This window comes from Sus scrofa, chromosome 13, assembly GCF_054392235.1.
Source record: "Sus scrofa isolate SSC_HxYL_T2T_F1_AM1 chromosome 13, Sscrofa_HxYL_maternal_Yorkshire_Landrace_v2.0, whole genome shotgun sequence".
Classification (NCBI taxonomy): Eukaryota; Metazoa; Chordata; class Mammalia; order Artiodactyla; family Suidae; genus Sus; species Sus scrofa.
In genome coordinates this window covers 114,749,981-114,765,417 of record NC_139395.1, presented here as the reverse complement: position 1 = coordinate 114,765,417, position 15,437 = coordinate 114,749,981, and the positions used below count along the sequence as shown (strand labels likewise).

Below are 15,437 nucleotides of genomic sequence, written 5' to 3'. Positions count from 1 at the left end.
TGGATAGCATATTGTGAATACAGATCACATTTGTTTTCCCTAAACTTCTTTTATATTAACTACTTTTTTTCTGTTGTCTTTCTTCTGTTTTTTGCCCATTCACATTATTTCTTGCAAATTATTTTCACATAACCAAGTCAAAAGTAATTTATGTTTAGTTTTTCATATTCTGTATTCTAAGAAAACTGAGTTACTTGCCATTTATTCCTTGGGATTGTGGGGGGAAAAACTTAGCCAGTATTGTGAAGACACAAATAGTGATGAGTATTAAATCATTTAATTAAATATATAAGAAAGCTTATATTTTGAAGAAATTTATGGAATAAAGCAGTATAACAAAATAAAAATACATACAAAAATAAAATATTTTTTATGTGTACAAGTCATTGAGCAGATGTATTTTTACATGATTAATACTATAAATAGATATTTTATATATCATTTATTTTACATAATTATCACTATAAATATATATTTTTATATATCATTTATTTTTATAAGTATACTAGAATATATACTTATTTCAGCTCAATTATGTTTCAAAATACTCAAACTGTGAAAGCAAAGTATGAGTATAATTTCAGTAAAAATAGGTTACGGGTGAAAGATAATGGCAGAGGCAGCATTATAAAAAAATTGATATGTAACATATATAGTATCATATGTGTACAGCTCAGTAATTTTTTTTTTTTTTTTTTTTTTGGCTGTACCTGGAGCATGTGGATATTCCCAGGCTAGGGGTCAAACCTGTGCCACAGCAATGACAATGCCTGGTCCTTAACCTGCCAAGCCACAGAGGAACTCCAGTACTTTTGTACATATATAAATACCAAAGAAATCACCACCCATATTGATATAGAACATTATCAACAACCCAGAAGTTTCCTTTGTGCCTCTTCCCATTCATTCACCCCTCTGTAGTAACTACTATTCTGATGTCTGCCACCATAGATCAGTTTTGCCTGTTTTGACCTTTATATAAATTAAATCATACCATATTTACACTTTGACCTTTTCCTCTCAACTATACGTCTGTGAGATTTATCCATGTTGTTGAGTATAGTGGCATAGTTTTTGAATCTTTTCAGGTCTCCTCATAAAACAGAGAAAGTAAAAGACTCCAACAAAAAAACTTGCAGATAGCAACTATAGCAAAACTAGGTGATACTGTATCTCTATAAACCCCTTAAATACAAATGATTTTCCCAAAAGTACCATTGGCAGGTATACATGGTATCTGCATCTCTGTGTGAGGAAGCAGAGGAAAGGTAATCAGGCTTCTAAGACCACAAGAAAAGAAGAACTCCCAAATCACCAACAAATACCTGAAAGTGAGAAAGGCCAATCTGAGAACAGCAGATGAAATTGGCAAGGAACTTCCATAGGATCCAATTCTGAGTAAGTGTAAGGATCAAACAGTGCTAGATGTCTGGGTCTAATTTACTCTTGAAACCAATAAATCAAATTTCCTTTCAGGGAGTTCTGCCATGACACAGGGGATTAAGAATCCAACTACAGTGGCTCAGGTCATGTCAGAGGCTCAGGTTCAATCCCCAGCCCTGCCCAGTGGGGTAAATGATCCAGTATTGCACCTGTGGTGTGGATTACAGCTGTGGCTCAGATTCATTCCCTGGCCCAGGAACTTCCATATGCTGTGTGTGTGGCCATTAACCACCCCCCCACCAAAAAAAACCCCCAAACTTCCTTTCAGGACAAAGCCCTGAACTGCAGAAATTGCTAAGGGTAAAATCCAGATTGATCAGAACAGAGACTGTTGAGCAAAGAAAAGAATAGGTCCAGATAAAGAGGTAGGTGATGCTGATTTCAAAATATGGAGCCTTTAAAAAAAAAAAATCACGGTGAGAAAACAGAAGAGAGAGCTCTAGAGCTATCCTGGTGGGTAGAACATCTCTCCCTCCCCAAAGTACAGCAAAACCCATTTTACTTAAAATAAGCAGCAGAACAGGCTCCCAGTTAACTTACGTAATGTTGCCAAAGACAACAGAATTATGCCGTAAACAAACAGTACAGCCAATTAATTTGAAACGAGTTGAAGAATGTTAAAAAACATGACAAAAACCATGAAATAACCGTGTGAATCAGAACTAGGAAAACTAAAAATGAGGTGGTTGGAGAATGGGCACTTTTAAAGAGAAATGACAGAACTCAGGAGGAATTTTTTTTTTAAAAGGAAAATTATTACACAAGTGAAGACCAAACCAGAGCAAATAAACACTGTGGATAATGCCTTAAAATAAATAGAATGTGAAATGGAGGCAAGGAAATGACAAAAGAGATACAAAGTTTGATAGAAAGTGATAGAGAAGATAGGCAGAGAAGATTCAAAGTACATATAGGTGACTTCAGAGGAGAAGCCCAAAGCAGTGGCAGAAAAATACTAAAAGCCATTATTCAAGAAAGATTTCCTCAACCATAAGATATTTGAAATTGACATTGAAAAGGCATACCAGATACCTAGGAAAATCAACCCAGATGGCCAACACCAAGATATATGGTAATAAAACCATAGGAGTTTAAAGAAGAAAAAAGGAAAGGAAATCAGAATATCATCAGACTTTAATAGCAACATTCTAATGGTTAACATAGGATATGAGAGCCATTCTGACTTTTAAGTGTAGAGATCATAAGCAAGCTGGTATAAACATGCAAAAGAACTCAGGGAATGTTGTTCCCATAAGTTTTTCAAGGAGTCTGCTGGAGAAGTAGCTTCAGATGAACAATCTGAAAGCCACATATATGCATATGCATATCACACAAAAACATATTCGTTATACTATCAATAGCTATAAAGGAATGCGTATCCATATAGTACAATAGATAATGTCCGCATATCTATTTAGACCTATTTGTATTACTACTCCTACCCCTTTCTTAGATAAATGCTGGTACACACACACTTAGAGTGAAGAAAGATACAGGGATAAAATAAAATTTAAAAATTTTATCTATATTGAGAAAGAAAAACTGGGAGAGAGAAAAGTGATAGAAATTAGACTTCTTTGACTACACTGTGTTTTATACATATATTTTTGATAAATTTAACTTTGGGACCATGTAAATACTTTACATAATTATAAAAAAAATTAATTTTTTGGAAAGCAATTCCTAAAACCAAAAGTGAATGAAAAAATGAGCCCAGGAGTTACCATTGTGGAACAGCAGGTTAAGAACCCAACATAGTCTCCGTGAGGATATCAGTTCAATCCCTGGCTTGCTCAGTGGGTTAAGGATTCGATGTTGCTGCAAGCTGTGGTGTAAGTCACCACACGGCTTGGATCTGGTGTTGCTGTGGCTGTGAATTCTGAACAAAATCAGAGGAATATAGAGTGATGATAATATTTTAAATTTCTTTCCATTTTCTCCTCTTAGTACCAAGTGTCCATGAGTTCTTAGATAAATATTTCTGTTTAACTTTAGTAAGATATTTCTGGCTGATTTTGTTCTTTGGATATTTTTAAATCAAACTTTAAATAATTTTAAAATATGAATTTTCATGCTGCTGATGAAGCAAAGTTTCAGTTTGTTCATTACCTTCTCCATAGTGACTTTATTATGGGGCCTTTTAAGCGACTGTTACAGGTTTGAAGGGGATGGGAAGGATTTGAAAAAAAAGTGTCAGTGAGTAGTAGGAGTTACTCAGGTTTTGTGTGTGTGTGTGTGTGTGTGTGTGTGTGTGTGTGTGTGTGAACTTCCATTGAGAATTTAAAGTCTTGTTTCATAGTAGTCTGAATTGGTGAAGTTTTTTCTATATTTTTTCCTTTTTCTCCAAATTTTTTGTCAGCCCATAGCTGATAATATTTTTTTTTAAATCCACAAAAAAAAACAAAAAACCAGTGTAGAACAAAAATACCCACTCAAGGGCAACAACAACAAAAAAATTAAAACAATTTCCTGCTGTGGTGCAATAGGATCAGCAGCATCTCTGAAGAACTGGGACTCAGGTTCAATCTCTGGCCCAGCATAGTGGGTTAAGGATTTGGCGATGTTCCAGCTGCAGTGTAGGTCACAGCTGTGGCTCAGATCCGATCCTTGGCCTGGGAACTCAGGGTAGCCAATAAATAAATAAATAAATAAATAAATAAATATCTTCCAGCTGTATAGCACAGGGAACTGTATCCAATCTCTTATGACAGAACATGATGGAAGATAATACGAGAATAATTATGTATATATATGTATGACTGGGTCACTTTGCTGTACAGCAGAAATTGACCCAACACTGTAAATCAACTATAATAAAATCATAAAAGATTTTATGGCATGGCGGAAACGAATCCGATTAGGAACCATGAGGTTGCGGGTTTGATCCCTGGCCTCGCTCAGTGAGTTAAGGATCTGGCATTGTCATGAGCTATGGTGTAGGTCACAGATGCAGCTCGGATCCTGCATTTGTTGTGGCTGTGGTGTAGGCCGGCAGTTGTAGCTCTGATTCGACCCCTAGCCTGGGAACCTCCATATGCGGCCAGTGCAGCCCTAAAAAGCAAAGGAAAAAAAAAAAAACACCATAATTTAACTATAGGCTGTAAGGTTGGAATAATGGAAAGAGAATATAAATTTTAGTCAAATAGGTAAATCATCCTTCTAGTAAATATGTATGTTTCATCTGAAAAATGAAAGAAAATGCATAAAATACCACCTTTGAAAAAGTTTTTTCTTTCTGTCTTATTCACACACATACACACAAATCTCTTTTGTCCCAGTTGATGTTTACTTATATCCCTAGATTGCTTTCTCAAACAGATTCTAGAAGAGGTTATACTTACTGCACTGTGGAAAAAAAAGAAAAAATCTATTTACCTATACTTTCATGGTTTAATATTTGTATCAGATACTTTAGCTACAATTGTGTGTTTAATATCAATTTTTAGTGACAAATATTGTAATAAAGTTTCAGATATAGGGACTATAGAGACCCTTATAAATTAATAGTAAGTTATTCCCTATGGAATCTTTGTATTTATCCATTTAGTATTACTGCGTAAAAGTAAATCAAATCAGGTAAATCAAAACTCTGTCTGGGGTGGGGAGAAAGATTGGTATTTTGGAGTTAACAGATGCAGACCATTATATATAAAATGGATAAATAAGGTCTTACTCTATAAAACAAGGATCAATATCCTATGATAATGGAAAATAAGTTTAAAAAGAATTATGTATAATAACGGAGTCACTTTGCTGTACAGCAGAAATTAACACAACATTGTAAATCAACTATATTTCAATTAAAAAAAAACCAAAATGGCATGGTTTGAGAGCTCTTGAGAGACTTCATACACTTTTATCATGTTATGTATCCTACTGTGTGCTTTAAAAATTACACCTGTATCTTCTTCTCAGTATACTATCATTTTACTAAGAAAAATATTTCTTAATAATTTTAGAATAAAGACACGCTCTTTTAAAAAATCATCTTAAAATGTTAACATTTGTTCAATTTAAAACTTCTTTAAGTTTTTTTAATAAATTGATTCTATTTTTATTCTTTCCTCCCCAGTGGTCATATGCTTTAGAAAAGCCCAACACTGGCAGCATATTTAATATTGCATGGTCAATTGATGGCACTCAGGTCGCTGGAGCCTGTGGAAATGGACACGTTGTCTTTGCACATGTGATAGAGCAACGTTGGGAGTGGAAGAATTTTCAAGTAACGTTAACCAAAAGAAGGACCATGCAGGTATGATTGTGTTTCGTGGTTGATTAATGCTGCTTCTTTTCACATTAGTTTACAATACAGAATATGGAATTATCTTTGTTAATCATATTTATATCAGGTATATAAAAATTCAGCCATAATAGAAATATTTTAACTATATCATTAGTGACCTTTTCATGACATAAAATAAAAACCTTTCACTGATAAAGAACTTGAGTACCTATAGCTATAACTTTAGTTATGGGGTTTAGGCAGGGATGAAACTGAGGCCCCTTAAAACTGAATTTCTCTGCCAAGTTTGTGGTTAACCCCTCTATCTAAAACATAATTCCCCTTCTTGTCCCTCACCTGTTCCCGTCAAGATTGAGAGGAACAATCTAAGAAGAGGGAGGATTGAAACCGAGCAGGACCCTGCAGGGCCCTCCCTGGTACAAAAGTGCCTATCTTTGAGTTGTTCTACAGAAACTAAGACCATCCCATCCAGGTGGAGGATGGTGACTACATGCCTTTTTTTTTTTTTTAAGGTTAGTTGGCTCAGTGGTATCAAACCCAACTAGTATCCACGAGGATGTGGGTTTGATCCCTGGGCTTGCTCAGTAGGTTAAGGGATCGATCATTGTCATCAGCTGAGGTGTAGGTCATAGATGCAGTGTGGCTCGGTTCCCTCATTGCTGTGGCTGTGGCATAGGCCAGCGGCTGCAACTCTGATTGAACCCCTAGCCTGGAAACTTGCATATGCCGTAGCTGTGTCCCTAAATAGCAAAAAAAAAAAGTTAGCTGATGAAAGGTCGTAGGAGTGGCCAAAGATAATATGCCAATGGCAAACCCTCTGCCAAAGAAAAGGGAACTCTACCTTCTTCCTCTTCTTTCTCATATCTGTATCATTTGTCTCTATCTTCAGTATTCGGAATTTAGATGATTATAATCACCTGAAAATTTTGCAAGTATATATCTTGTGATTTTCTTGGATGGGTCTATTCAGGTGTTTGTCATCCTATGTATCCAGATTTTTAAATTGGATAATATGGTCACCACATTGATAATAATTAGGTACCTTATATATTTTCTTTGTTCTATTTCCTTATTTTAAAAATTTAAAACTTATTATGGAGAATTTAAAAATACATGAAAGTAGACAGAATAGTATAATGAATCTCTATGTACTCATTGCCCAGCCCCAACAACCGTCAATCCACGATCAAGCCTGTCTTATCCATGTCCATATCTACTTTCCCACTCCCCCAGTTATTTTGAAGCAAATTCAGATACCGTATTTCAGCTGTGAAATTTTCAGTATATACAGCTAAAAGGTAAGAACCCTTGTTAACATACCCATAATACCATGATCATACCTTAAAAATAATAATCCCTTAATATTACCAAATATCCAGGAAGTGTTCAAAGTTTTGTGTTCTCTGTGTCACATTTTTAAAAGTTTGTTTGAATCAAGATCCAAAATGGTTTACATGTTATAATTGGTTGATATATCTTTGAAGTTTCTTTTAGACTAGATAGATACCCCTTCTGTCTCTATTTTTCTCCCTGCAGTTAATTTTTTGAAGAAACCAAATTGCTTGTTCAGCCCCACAGTTTGGACTTTGCTAATTGTCCGCATGGTGTGGTTTGACATACTTCTTTCCCTTCTGTATTTTCAGTAAATCAGTGGTTGGATCTAAGTGATGGTATAAATATATATTTCTGTTAGTTAACCTAGGAACCAAAACATTATTTGTAATATTGTGTCTGTGACAATGCATTGAGAGTTCTAATCAGCTGATTTGGGCACAGTTTTATTTATGTAGTGCATGGGAGCTAGCTAATGTAGTATTGCTAAAATAAATTCTAGCCTTCATTTCGGAAATGCCCCAAGATGAGAATACACTTAAAAAGAGAAGTTTTTCTTTAATAATAATGAAGAATCATTCTAAGAATTAGAGGATTTTTACATACGATGAACAGTGGAGGTTTTAAAATAGCTTATCTAATCCAAATTGTCTTTATACTTAAAATATTGTTTGCAAATAATCTTTCAAAGTTGTAGAACTAGAACACTATTTTCATTTTTTTTTTAAAGGGATGTTACTCTCTCCATGATTATAAAACACTTGTATAGCACTTCTGCTAAGTTGGGTCTGTTCACAGTTTTTTCTCAGAAAAATTTAATTCACTCATTCGCTCGTTCTATAGACACTATTGAGTAATCCCTGCTTGCTAGGTAATAGGAAATACAGTTGTGAATATGCCAGATTTGGTTCCTGTTCTCATGGGACCTCCTAGATGAATATATTGAAATTTTGCTTTTTTAAATAAATTTATTTCTGATTGAATGAGGGTAAACAGTGGAGAAACAAAAGAAATATATTGGTCCATATGAAGTCAAGAAAAAGACTGATGAAGCAGTACTGGGTTCAGAGGCTTAAAGACTCAACAGGACTTCCATCGCTTTCTCTTCCTCAACTCTCCTTTTCTCTGTATTGGCTTCATTTTTACAAAACCTCTGTCTTTTGTAGCCTCGGTGGCTCCAGGCTTACATTCTACCAACTTCCAGTCCAACACAAAGAATGCTTTCCCAGCAGCCCTCTAGTAATTCCAGCAGAAGTCTCAGCATTGGATCTCATATGCCAAATTTGGATCAAATATATTTAGTTGGGAGATGGGGGGAAGGATGAGTCAACTCCGTCTAAATTATGGGGGGAATTGTTCCCTAAAGGAAACCAGGGTATACTTACCAGAAAAGACAGCATTTGATTCTGAGCAGACAGAAACCAGAAGATAGCCACTATAGCTTTTCCTTTAGCTGTTTAGAACCATAACTCTATCAGTTATCAGTGATTACGTAATAAATTATACAAAAACTTAGTGGCTTAAAGCAGCAACATTTATTATCTCTTAGTTTCTGTGGGTCAAGAATCCAGGCATGGCTTAGTTGGGTTTTTTGGCACAGAGTTTCTCACAGGCTGCAATCAAAGTGATGGCCACAGCTTTAGTGGCACCTGAAGGCTCAACTGGGAAGGATTTGCTTCCAAGTTCACTGATATGGTTGTTGTCAGGATTCTGTTAGTCAAGGTCTCTTGAACTGAGAGCCTCAGTTTCTTCTTGGTGGCTGACTGGAAGCCGCCCTCAGTTTCTTGTATTAGCCTCTCCAGAGAGCAGCTCACAGCTTGGCAGCATTGTCAGAGGAATCAAGAAGGGCACAGAGAGTACAAACAAGACATAAGACACAGTTTTTTATAACCTGAACTCAGAAATGTCATCTCATCACTTTAGCCTTTTCCTGTTCACCAGAAGCAAGCTCCTAGGTCCAGTCCACACACAGCTTACATAAGGAACATAAGGATGTGACTACATGGAGGTGAGAATCACTAATCCCCTTACAAGCTACTTACCACACATTCTTACCCTTATTCACATATACATAAAATTCAGAAATGCACTATTTAACTAATGCAGCTATTCCTCATGCAACTGAAAACAAACCAACCCCCACCCCCACTCTAAAAGATGATAACCAGATTCATCCAGTCACTCCGGCTCCAAAAATCTGGTCTGGAAAACTAAATGAATGGGAATTTTAATTATTTTCCCCCTCCTCCTCATATTCCAATATAATGATGAAGGGAACACAGAGTGGTCGCAATGAAAACCATTTGGAAAGCGGAAAGGGAAAACAACACCCCGTGATGATCACGTCCATAGCAAAAACCCAACTGGCTAAGGATATCCTGAGAACTCTTTTTCTTAGCAGTAAAGTTAGTTGCTTGGTTAATTTGGCAACTCCAGTTTGCCTTTCTGGGAAGGATTGGGGGATTCCCTTTCTGGGGTCTCTGCAAGCAGCCCCCTTAATGTTGTTGTGAGGGGAACCACAGATTGCTGCAGAGACAAAAAGCACAACTTTTTGATTTAGAGTTTTACAATTTCCTTAGAAGCTTGATAGACTGTTGGTTGATTTGTTTTTTCTTAACTCAGAAAACAGAGATCATGTTAAATCCCAATTTTTAAATCTAGACCTTGACCTGTCGGTTGCTATCTGACAACAGGCTTCATTGCCCTATCCTCTCCCTGGACCTCAGCTTTTCTGTGACACAGTAACTTTAGATTGAGAAGGTTTCCTAATCTGCCCCTTGTCTCTAGGCTGCATTCCAGTGGGTGATTCTTTCCAAAAGGGATAGTTGATGTCTTTGTTGGGAGGAAGTGCCTAGAAGAGCAAGAGGGTACAGGTATAGGAGATGAGATATTCCTCGGGTCTCAAGTTTTCTAGTTGCTCTTTCTGGCTACTCTCATTTTAGCATGGGGCACGGCTTTGGCTTTTCATCGTTGCCATAGTTAAAGATTATTTGATTCTTCGTCACTGTATCTCCTGTAAAGATAAGAGTTAATGAAAGTGATTTTTGAGGATTAAATGAGATAATATGTGTAAAGCAAAAATAAATAGTAACTATTGCTGTGATTATATTTATGTTTAGGACCAAATGAGTATTTTGGAAATGTGGAAATAGAATTTTTGGACTTAGGTCAGGCCGAGGAATCTAAATATGATCAGGTAGAAGCATTAGGTGATACAAATGTCAAGAGGTTAATCCTGAAGCTGCCCTTAATTGAACAGAGTAAATGGATACTTTCAAAAATCCAGCACAGGAAATTCCCGTCGTAGTGCAGAGGTTAGCAAACCCAACTAGCATCCATGAGGACTTGGGTTTGATCCCTGACCTTGCTCAGTGGGTTGGGGATCCAGCGTTGCTATGAGCTGTGGTGTAGGTCACAGAAGCAGCTCAGATCCCACGTTGCTGTGGCTGTGGTGCAGGCCAGCGGCTACAGTTCCTATTGGACCCCTAGCCTGGGAACCTCCACATGCTGCGGGTGCCGCCCTAAAAGACAAAAAAAAAAAAAAAAATTCAGCACAGAACATTTCTGATGTGGGATTTGCCATAGGTTTGAAATTTTGACAGCAATTATCAGTGTGTTTTTAGTTTGTTATTATTGCCAGGATTTTTTTTCCCCTATTTAGTTCCAGTGCTCTAGATTCACAAAAAAAATAAAAATAAAAAATGAAAAATCCCCCCAAATGAAGTGTTAAACCAATGTGAATTTTAAGAAGTCTGTCTATAATTGGAATAATGGAATTTTATAATATCATTTTTTATGTCTTTTTTTTTTGTCTTTTTAGGACCACACCAGCAGCATATGGAGGTTCCTAGGCTAGGGGTCGAATTAGAGCTCTAGCCACCGGCCTACACCACAGCCACAGCAATTCGGGATCCGAGCCCTGTCTGCAACCTACACTGCAGCTCATGGCAACACTGGATCCTTAACCCACTGAGCGAGGCCAGGGATCACACCCGAAACCTCATGGTTCCTAGTCGGATTCGTTTTCGCTGCGCCAGGATGGGAACTCCACAATCAGTTTTTTTTAAGTATTGAATTGCCCATACCTGTGTCAACAGCCAGTTTATTTCCCTAGGTATCATGTTGCCATAAAGAAAATACCATATAACTTCCTGCAGAAACTTTTATTTCATTCCATTAGCTTTAAAATGTTCCTAGAAGAGGGTGGCATTTTGGACCTTTTAAAAAGTCTCTGGGAGCTCAGACTTCTGTTGAAAATGGTGTCATAAGTTCATAATTGGAAGGAAAGAAATATTTTTGACTGAAAAGAGATTGCTAATATATGAAATATATTTTTAAAAAGACTTACCTGGACTTAAAAACAAGATAAACATCTCTGTGGACCAGAAATGGAATAAAAATGCTGAGTGCAAAATCTCCAACATGCTTGACTCCTGGTCCAAAAAAAGGCAGCAGGCATAATGCAGAGAGGGGCTCCTGAAGGCCAGTGGAATTGAAAGGACTCCAAGTGAGACAAGTGACCCAGAGCTCTGTCTGAAATGAGAGCATGGGGCCTGTGGGGTAGCTCTCTTTTCCCCTTCCTGAAAGAAAACCTAGGATTTAAAGTCTAAGATTTAAAGGGAGATCACCTACACTTACAGCCTGCTCAGATCTAGGAGGCCCCTCACTTAGACCTGGAACTGTTCAGAACACAACCTGCAGTAGATACCCAGGGCCTTGCTGACGAAGCTCAGCCTTTTCACTGAAAGTATACTTCACATTTTTGTTCTAAGTCAAAACTGGCTGACCTCTGAGACGAGTCTTTCTCCTACAGCCTTCTCAAGTAGAGGTGTTTTTCTTCTTTATGCCAAATGTTACTGTGTCTGGAGTCAGGTAGTTGACTTCCTTATCCCTCATTGTTGATTCCAGATCACGATAACTTCTTCCTCCCTAAAGAACTCCTTCAAAGCACCTGCCGTCAGACTACTCCCCTTGTGCAGTTGATTCCTCCACTTATTAAAGCATGAAGCAAACATATCAGTGTCTTTTTCTTTACCACTGGTCCTGGCAACACTATTTTTTAAGACTTTTTAAGAAATGTCTAAAAGATAAGGACTATTTTTAACATTTTTAGTATGTTTTTTCCATTGCAGTCATTATTCTCTTTAATGCTCAAATGTTCCCATCTTTGGCCAATTGACTCCCATGTGTGTTTTGTTGTGTTTTGTTTTTGTCTTTTTAGGGTCACACCCATGGTATATTTGAAGATTTGGAGGTTCCTGGGATAGGGGTCAAATCAGAACTGTAGCTGCCAGCCTATACCACAGCCACAACAAGACAGGATCTGAGCCGCATCTGCAGCCTACACCACAGCTCATAGCAATGTTGGATCCTTAACCCACTCAGTGTGGCCAGGGATGGAACCTGTGTCCTCATGGATACTAGTCACATTCGTTTCCACTTCCACTGTGCCACGATGGGAATTCCCTCCTATGTGTTTTTGAAATGATTTTAATAGCTTGCTTACATTTCTGACAAGGTGTTCCAGGCTTCTTAAACGTTTCCTCTCCCAGACTTGAGATCAGCCATTTTTCTAAGAAGGCCTTTTCCCTTTTGTAGGAAATATTATCTAGAGACCAAGATCCAGGTGTTAGGTATGCTCATTGCTACTGATTTGATAAAATGTTTTTTTTTGACCACTCCTGTGGCATGCAAAGTTCCTAGGCCAGGGATTGAACCTGAGCCACTGAAGTGGCCTGAGCCACAGCAGTGACAATGCCAATCCTTAACCCGCTAGGCCACCAGGGAACTCTGAAATGTATTTGTTTTTGACAGATAAAAATATGTCATGAGAATATACTGAAATTTGTAATTCAAATTCAAGATTATGGAATATTACTCTTGATTGTTATTTGCAGTTCTTTTCTTTTACAAGAAAATTTTGATTCCTAAAGACATTAATATGTCCTAGAATATATCATAAAATATAGTGTAAAATAATCTTGGTATTGGAATTCCTGTTGTGGCTTAGCAGGAACGAACCCAGCTGTTATCCATGAGGATGCAGGTTCAATCCTTGGCCCCACTCAGTGGGTTAAGGATCAGGCGTTGCCATGAGCTGTGGTGTAGGTTGCAGACATGGCTCAGATACCACGTTGCTATGGCTTTGGCATGGGCTGGCTGCCGTAGCTCCAATTCGACCCCTAGCCTGGGAACTTCCATATGGTGTGGGTGCAGCCGTAAAAAATAAAAAAAACAATATTATTCTAATATATATTACTGAATGCTATTTTACATTTTTTAGCATAAATAAACCCATGTATCTTCATATACTTCCGTATGTAAGATAAAAGGTATCCTATACACACTGTTTTGTATCTTTGCATTTTTTATTTTACAATACGTCATGGAGCTTGCCCTATAGATCTTAGTCGTTTTTATAGCTGTATACTATTCTACTTTGTAAATACAGTTTATTCATCCTATCCCCTATTGATAGACATTTGGACTGTTTCTAATCTTCTGCTATTACCAGTAGTGCTATGTGTAATCATAGCCTATGTGTATGCTAATTCATAGTTTTGCTTGTTTATTTTGGTATAGAATTCTACAAGTAAGATTGTTGGGTCATTCCTGTCATGGTACAGTGGAAACAAATCTGATTAGGAACCATGAGGCTGCAGATTTGATCCCTGACCTTGCTCAGTGGGTTAAGGATCTGGTGTTGCCATGAGCTGTGGTGTAGGTTGCAGACGTAGCTCAGATCACAAATTGCTGTGGCTATGGCGTAGGCTTGCGGCTACAGCTCCGAATAGACCCCTAGCCTGGGAACCTCTGTATGCCGCAGCTGCAGCCCTAAAAAGACCAAAAAAAAAAAAAAAAGATTGCTGGATCAAGGATTATATATGTATATAATTCTGCTATCTCTTGTCATGGTGATAATAGTTTGGTGGACATAGCAGTTGGGAAACAGAAAATAAAAACAATGCCTTATAGGTATATGTACTTTGAAGAAGTACTTACAATGAGTTTGACTTTCTCTTCCTATTTTTTTTTCCATACCCTTTTAGTCTTCATTAATACTATAACTATCATATTAATTTAGAAAGATCATAACATTTTGAGGAGAATTTAAAGAAATACTAACTTATAAGAACAATTAATCTCTTTTTCTAAAATTTTCACCTCTTACTGTAATGTCTAATCCATTCTGGTATTGACCAGAGATTTCATAAATTTGACTTGCCCAACATTTTTCTTAATTTGTTTCTAGTTATCTACCAACTTCGTGATTTTTGGCTGATACTGCCAAGTGTTAAAATCCTTGTAAACTTTATTCAGTTAACAAACTTTTATAACAATTTTGACTATCGTAGGCAAGTCTCCATTTGTTATTTGGTGCTTGGCTTTCTTACATATTATCTCTGTGTTTTTACATATGGAAATACTTTCCAACCCCTCTGTTCAGCTTGGCTTCTGCACTATGCAGTTGGTTTCTTTACTAACACCTCCTACTCCACTTTTGATTTTTAAAGTTATTATATCTCTCTGTTTAGAACTTAAATTTTAAAGTAAAACCTAGCCTTGAAAAAAAGAGATATCCTTACTTTTTTGAGCAGAATTCATATAGTCTCTTTCTAATTCCTATATGCTGTACTCCTTTGACTTTATGTATCATGTTATGGCCTTTTTTACCTTGTGACTCCACTGCTAAATCACACAGATTGGCTTTCAGGTTAGAAACTGCTATAGGTCTTTTTCTACTTATTTCTAAGTTTTCTATATCCATACTTTTGTTTGTTGATTTTTATGCTCAAAGATGTCATCTTATGCCTGGTTCCTATTGAATTCTTTTTTATATGATTAGGTAATCAAGAGTGCATTGAATTTTTTGTTATTTCAAAATCTTGCTAACTTATCTAACTGAAAGTTTGATATATTTTAATGTTGTTTGTTGGTATTTCATTTTTCCTTCTTTAGGTTCGTAATGTTCTTAATGATGCAGTGGATTTATTGGAGTTCCGTGATAGAGTCATTAAAGCATCTTTGAACTATGCACACTTAGTTGTTTCAACGTCTCTTCAATGTTATGTTTTCTCGTAAGCATCTTGCATTTCTTAAAAATCTAGAGTTTTTTCTGTGAGGAAGAATTTATTTTCAAGCTTTCGTATCAACATGGTTTGGTTCAAACTCACCTTTCTCAAAACATGACCTTATCCTGAACTTACTCTCAACCATGAAGTGATTAAAAGTGAGCTATGAGCAGGGAAAAAAGAGCAAATAAAGTTTGTGCATCAAAAGTTAATAATCACATTTATAATATCACACTGTCTCTTTACTCGTACTTTACTCATAGCTCTAAGAACTTAAGTATGATTTGATTTCAATACCCAGAGAAAATTAAGAGCATATTGATAAATTTTGGGAAAAGGAACCACCT

General features: G+C 36.7%; 1 protein-coding gene across 10 annotated transcripts in view; it reads left to right on the top strand.

Moving 5' to 3' along the window:
- The window catches only part of IFT80 (intraflagellar transport 80), a 134,865-nt gene that overhangs the window by 62,218 nt on the left and 57,210 nt on the right, over positions 1-15,437 (top strand). For all 10 annotated transcript variants that reach the window (XR_014824242.1, XR_014824240.1, XR_014824243.1 and 7 more), the window contains 2 exons: positions 5,516-5,695; positions 14,978-15,096. Coding sequence is in view for 6 of the 10 variants with exons in the window: in XM_021069732.2 (XP_020925391.1) it covers positions 5,516-5,695; positions 14,978-15,096 (299 nt within the window). In the remaining 4 variants the exon portion in view is untranslated. The remainder of the gene's footprint in view (positions 1-5,515; positions 5,696-14,977; positions 15,097-15,437) is intronic.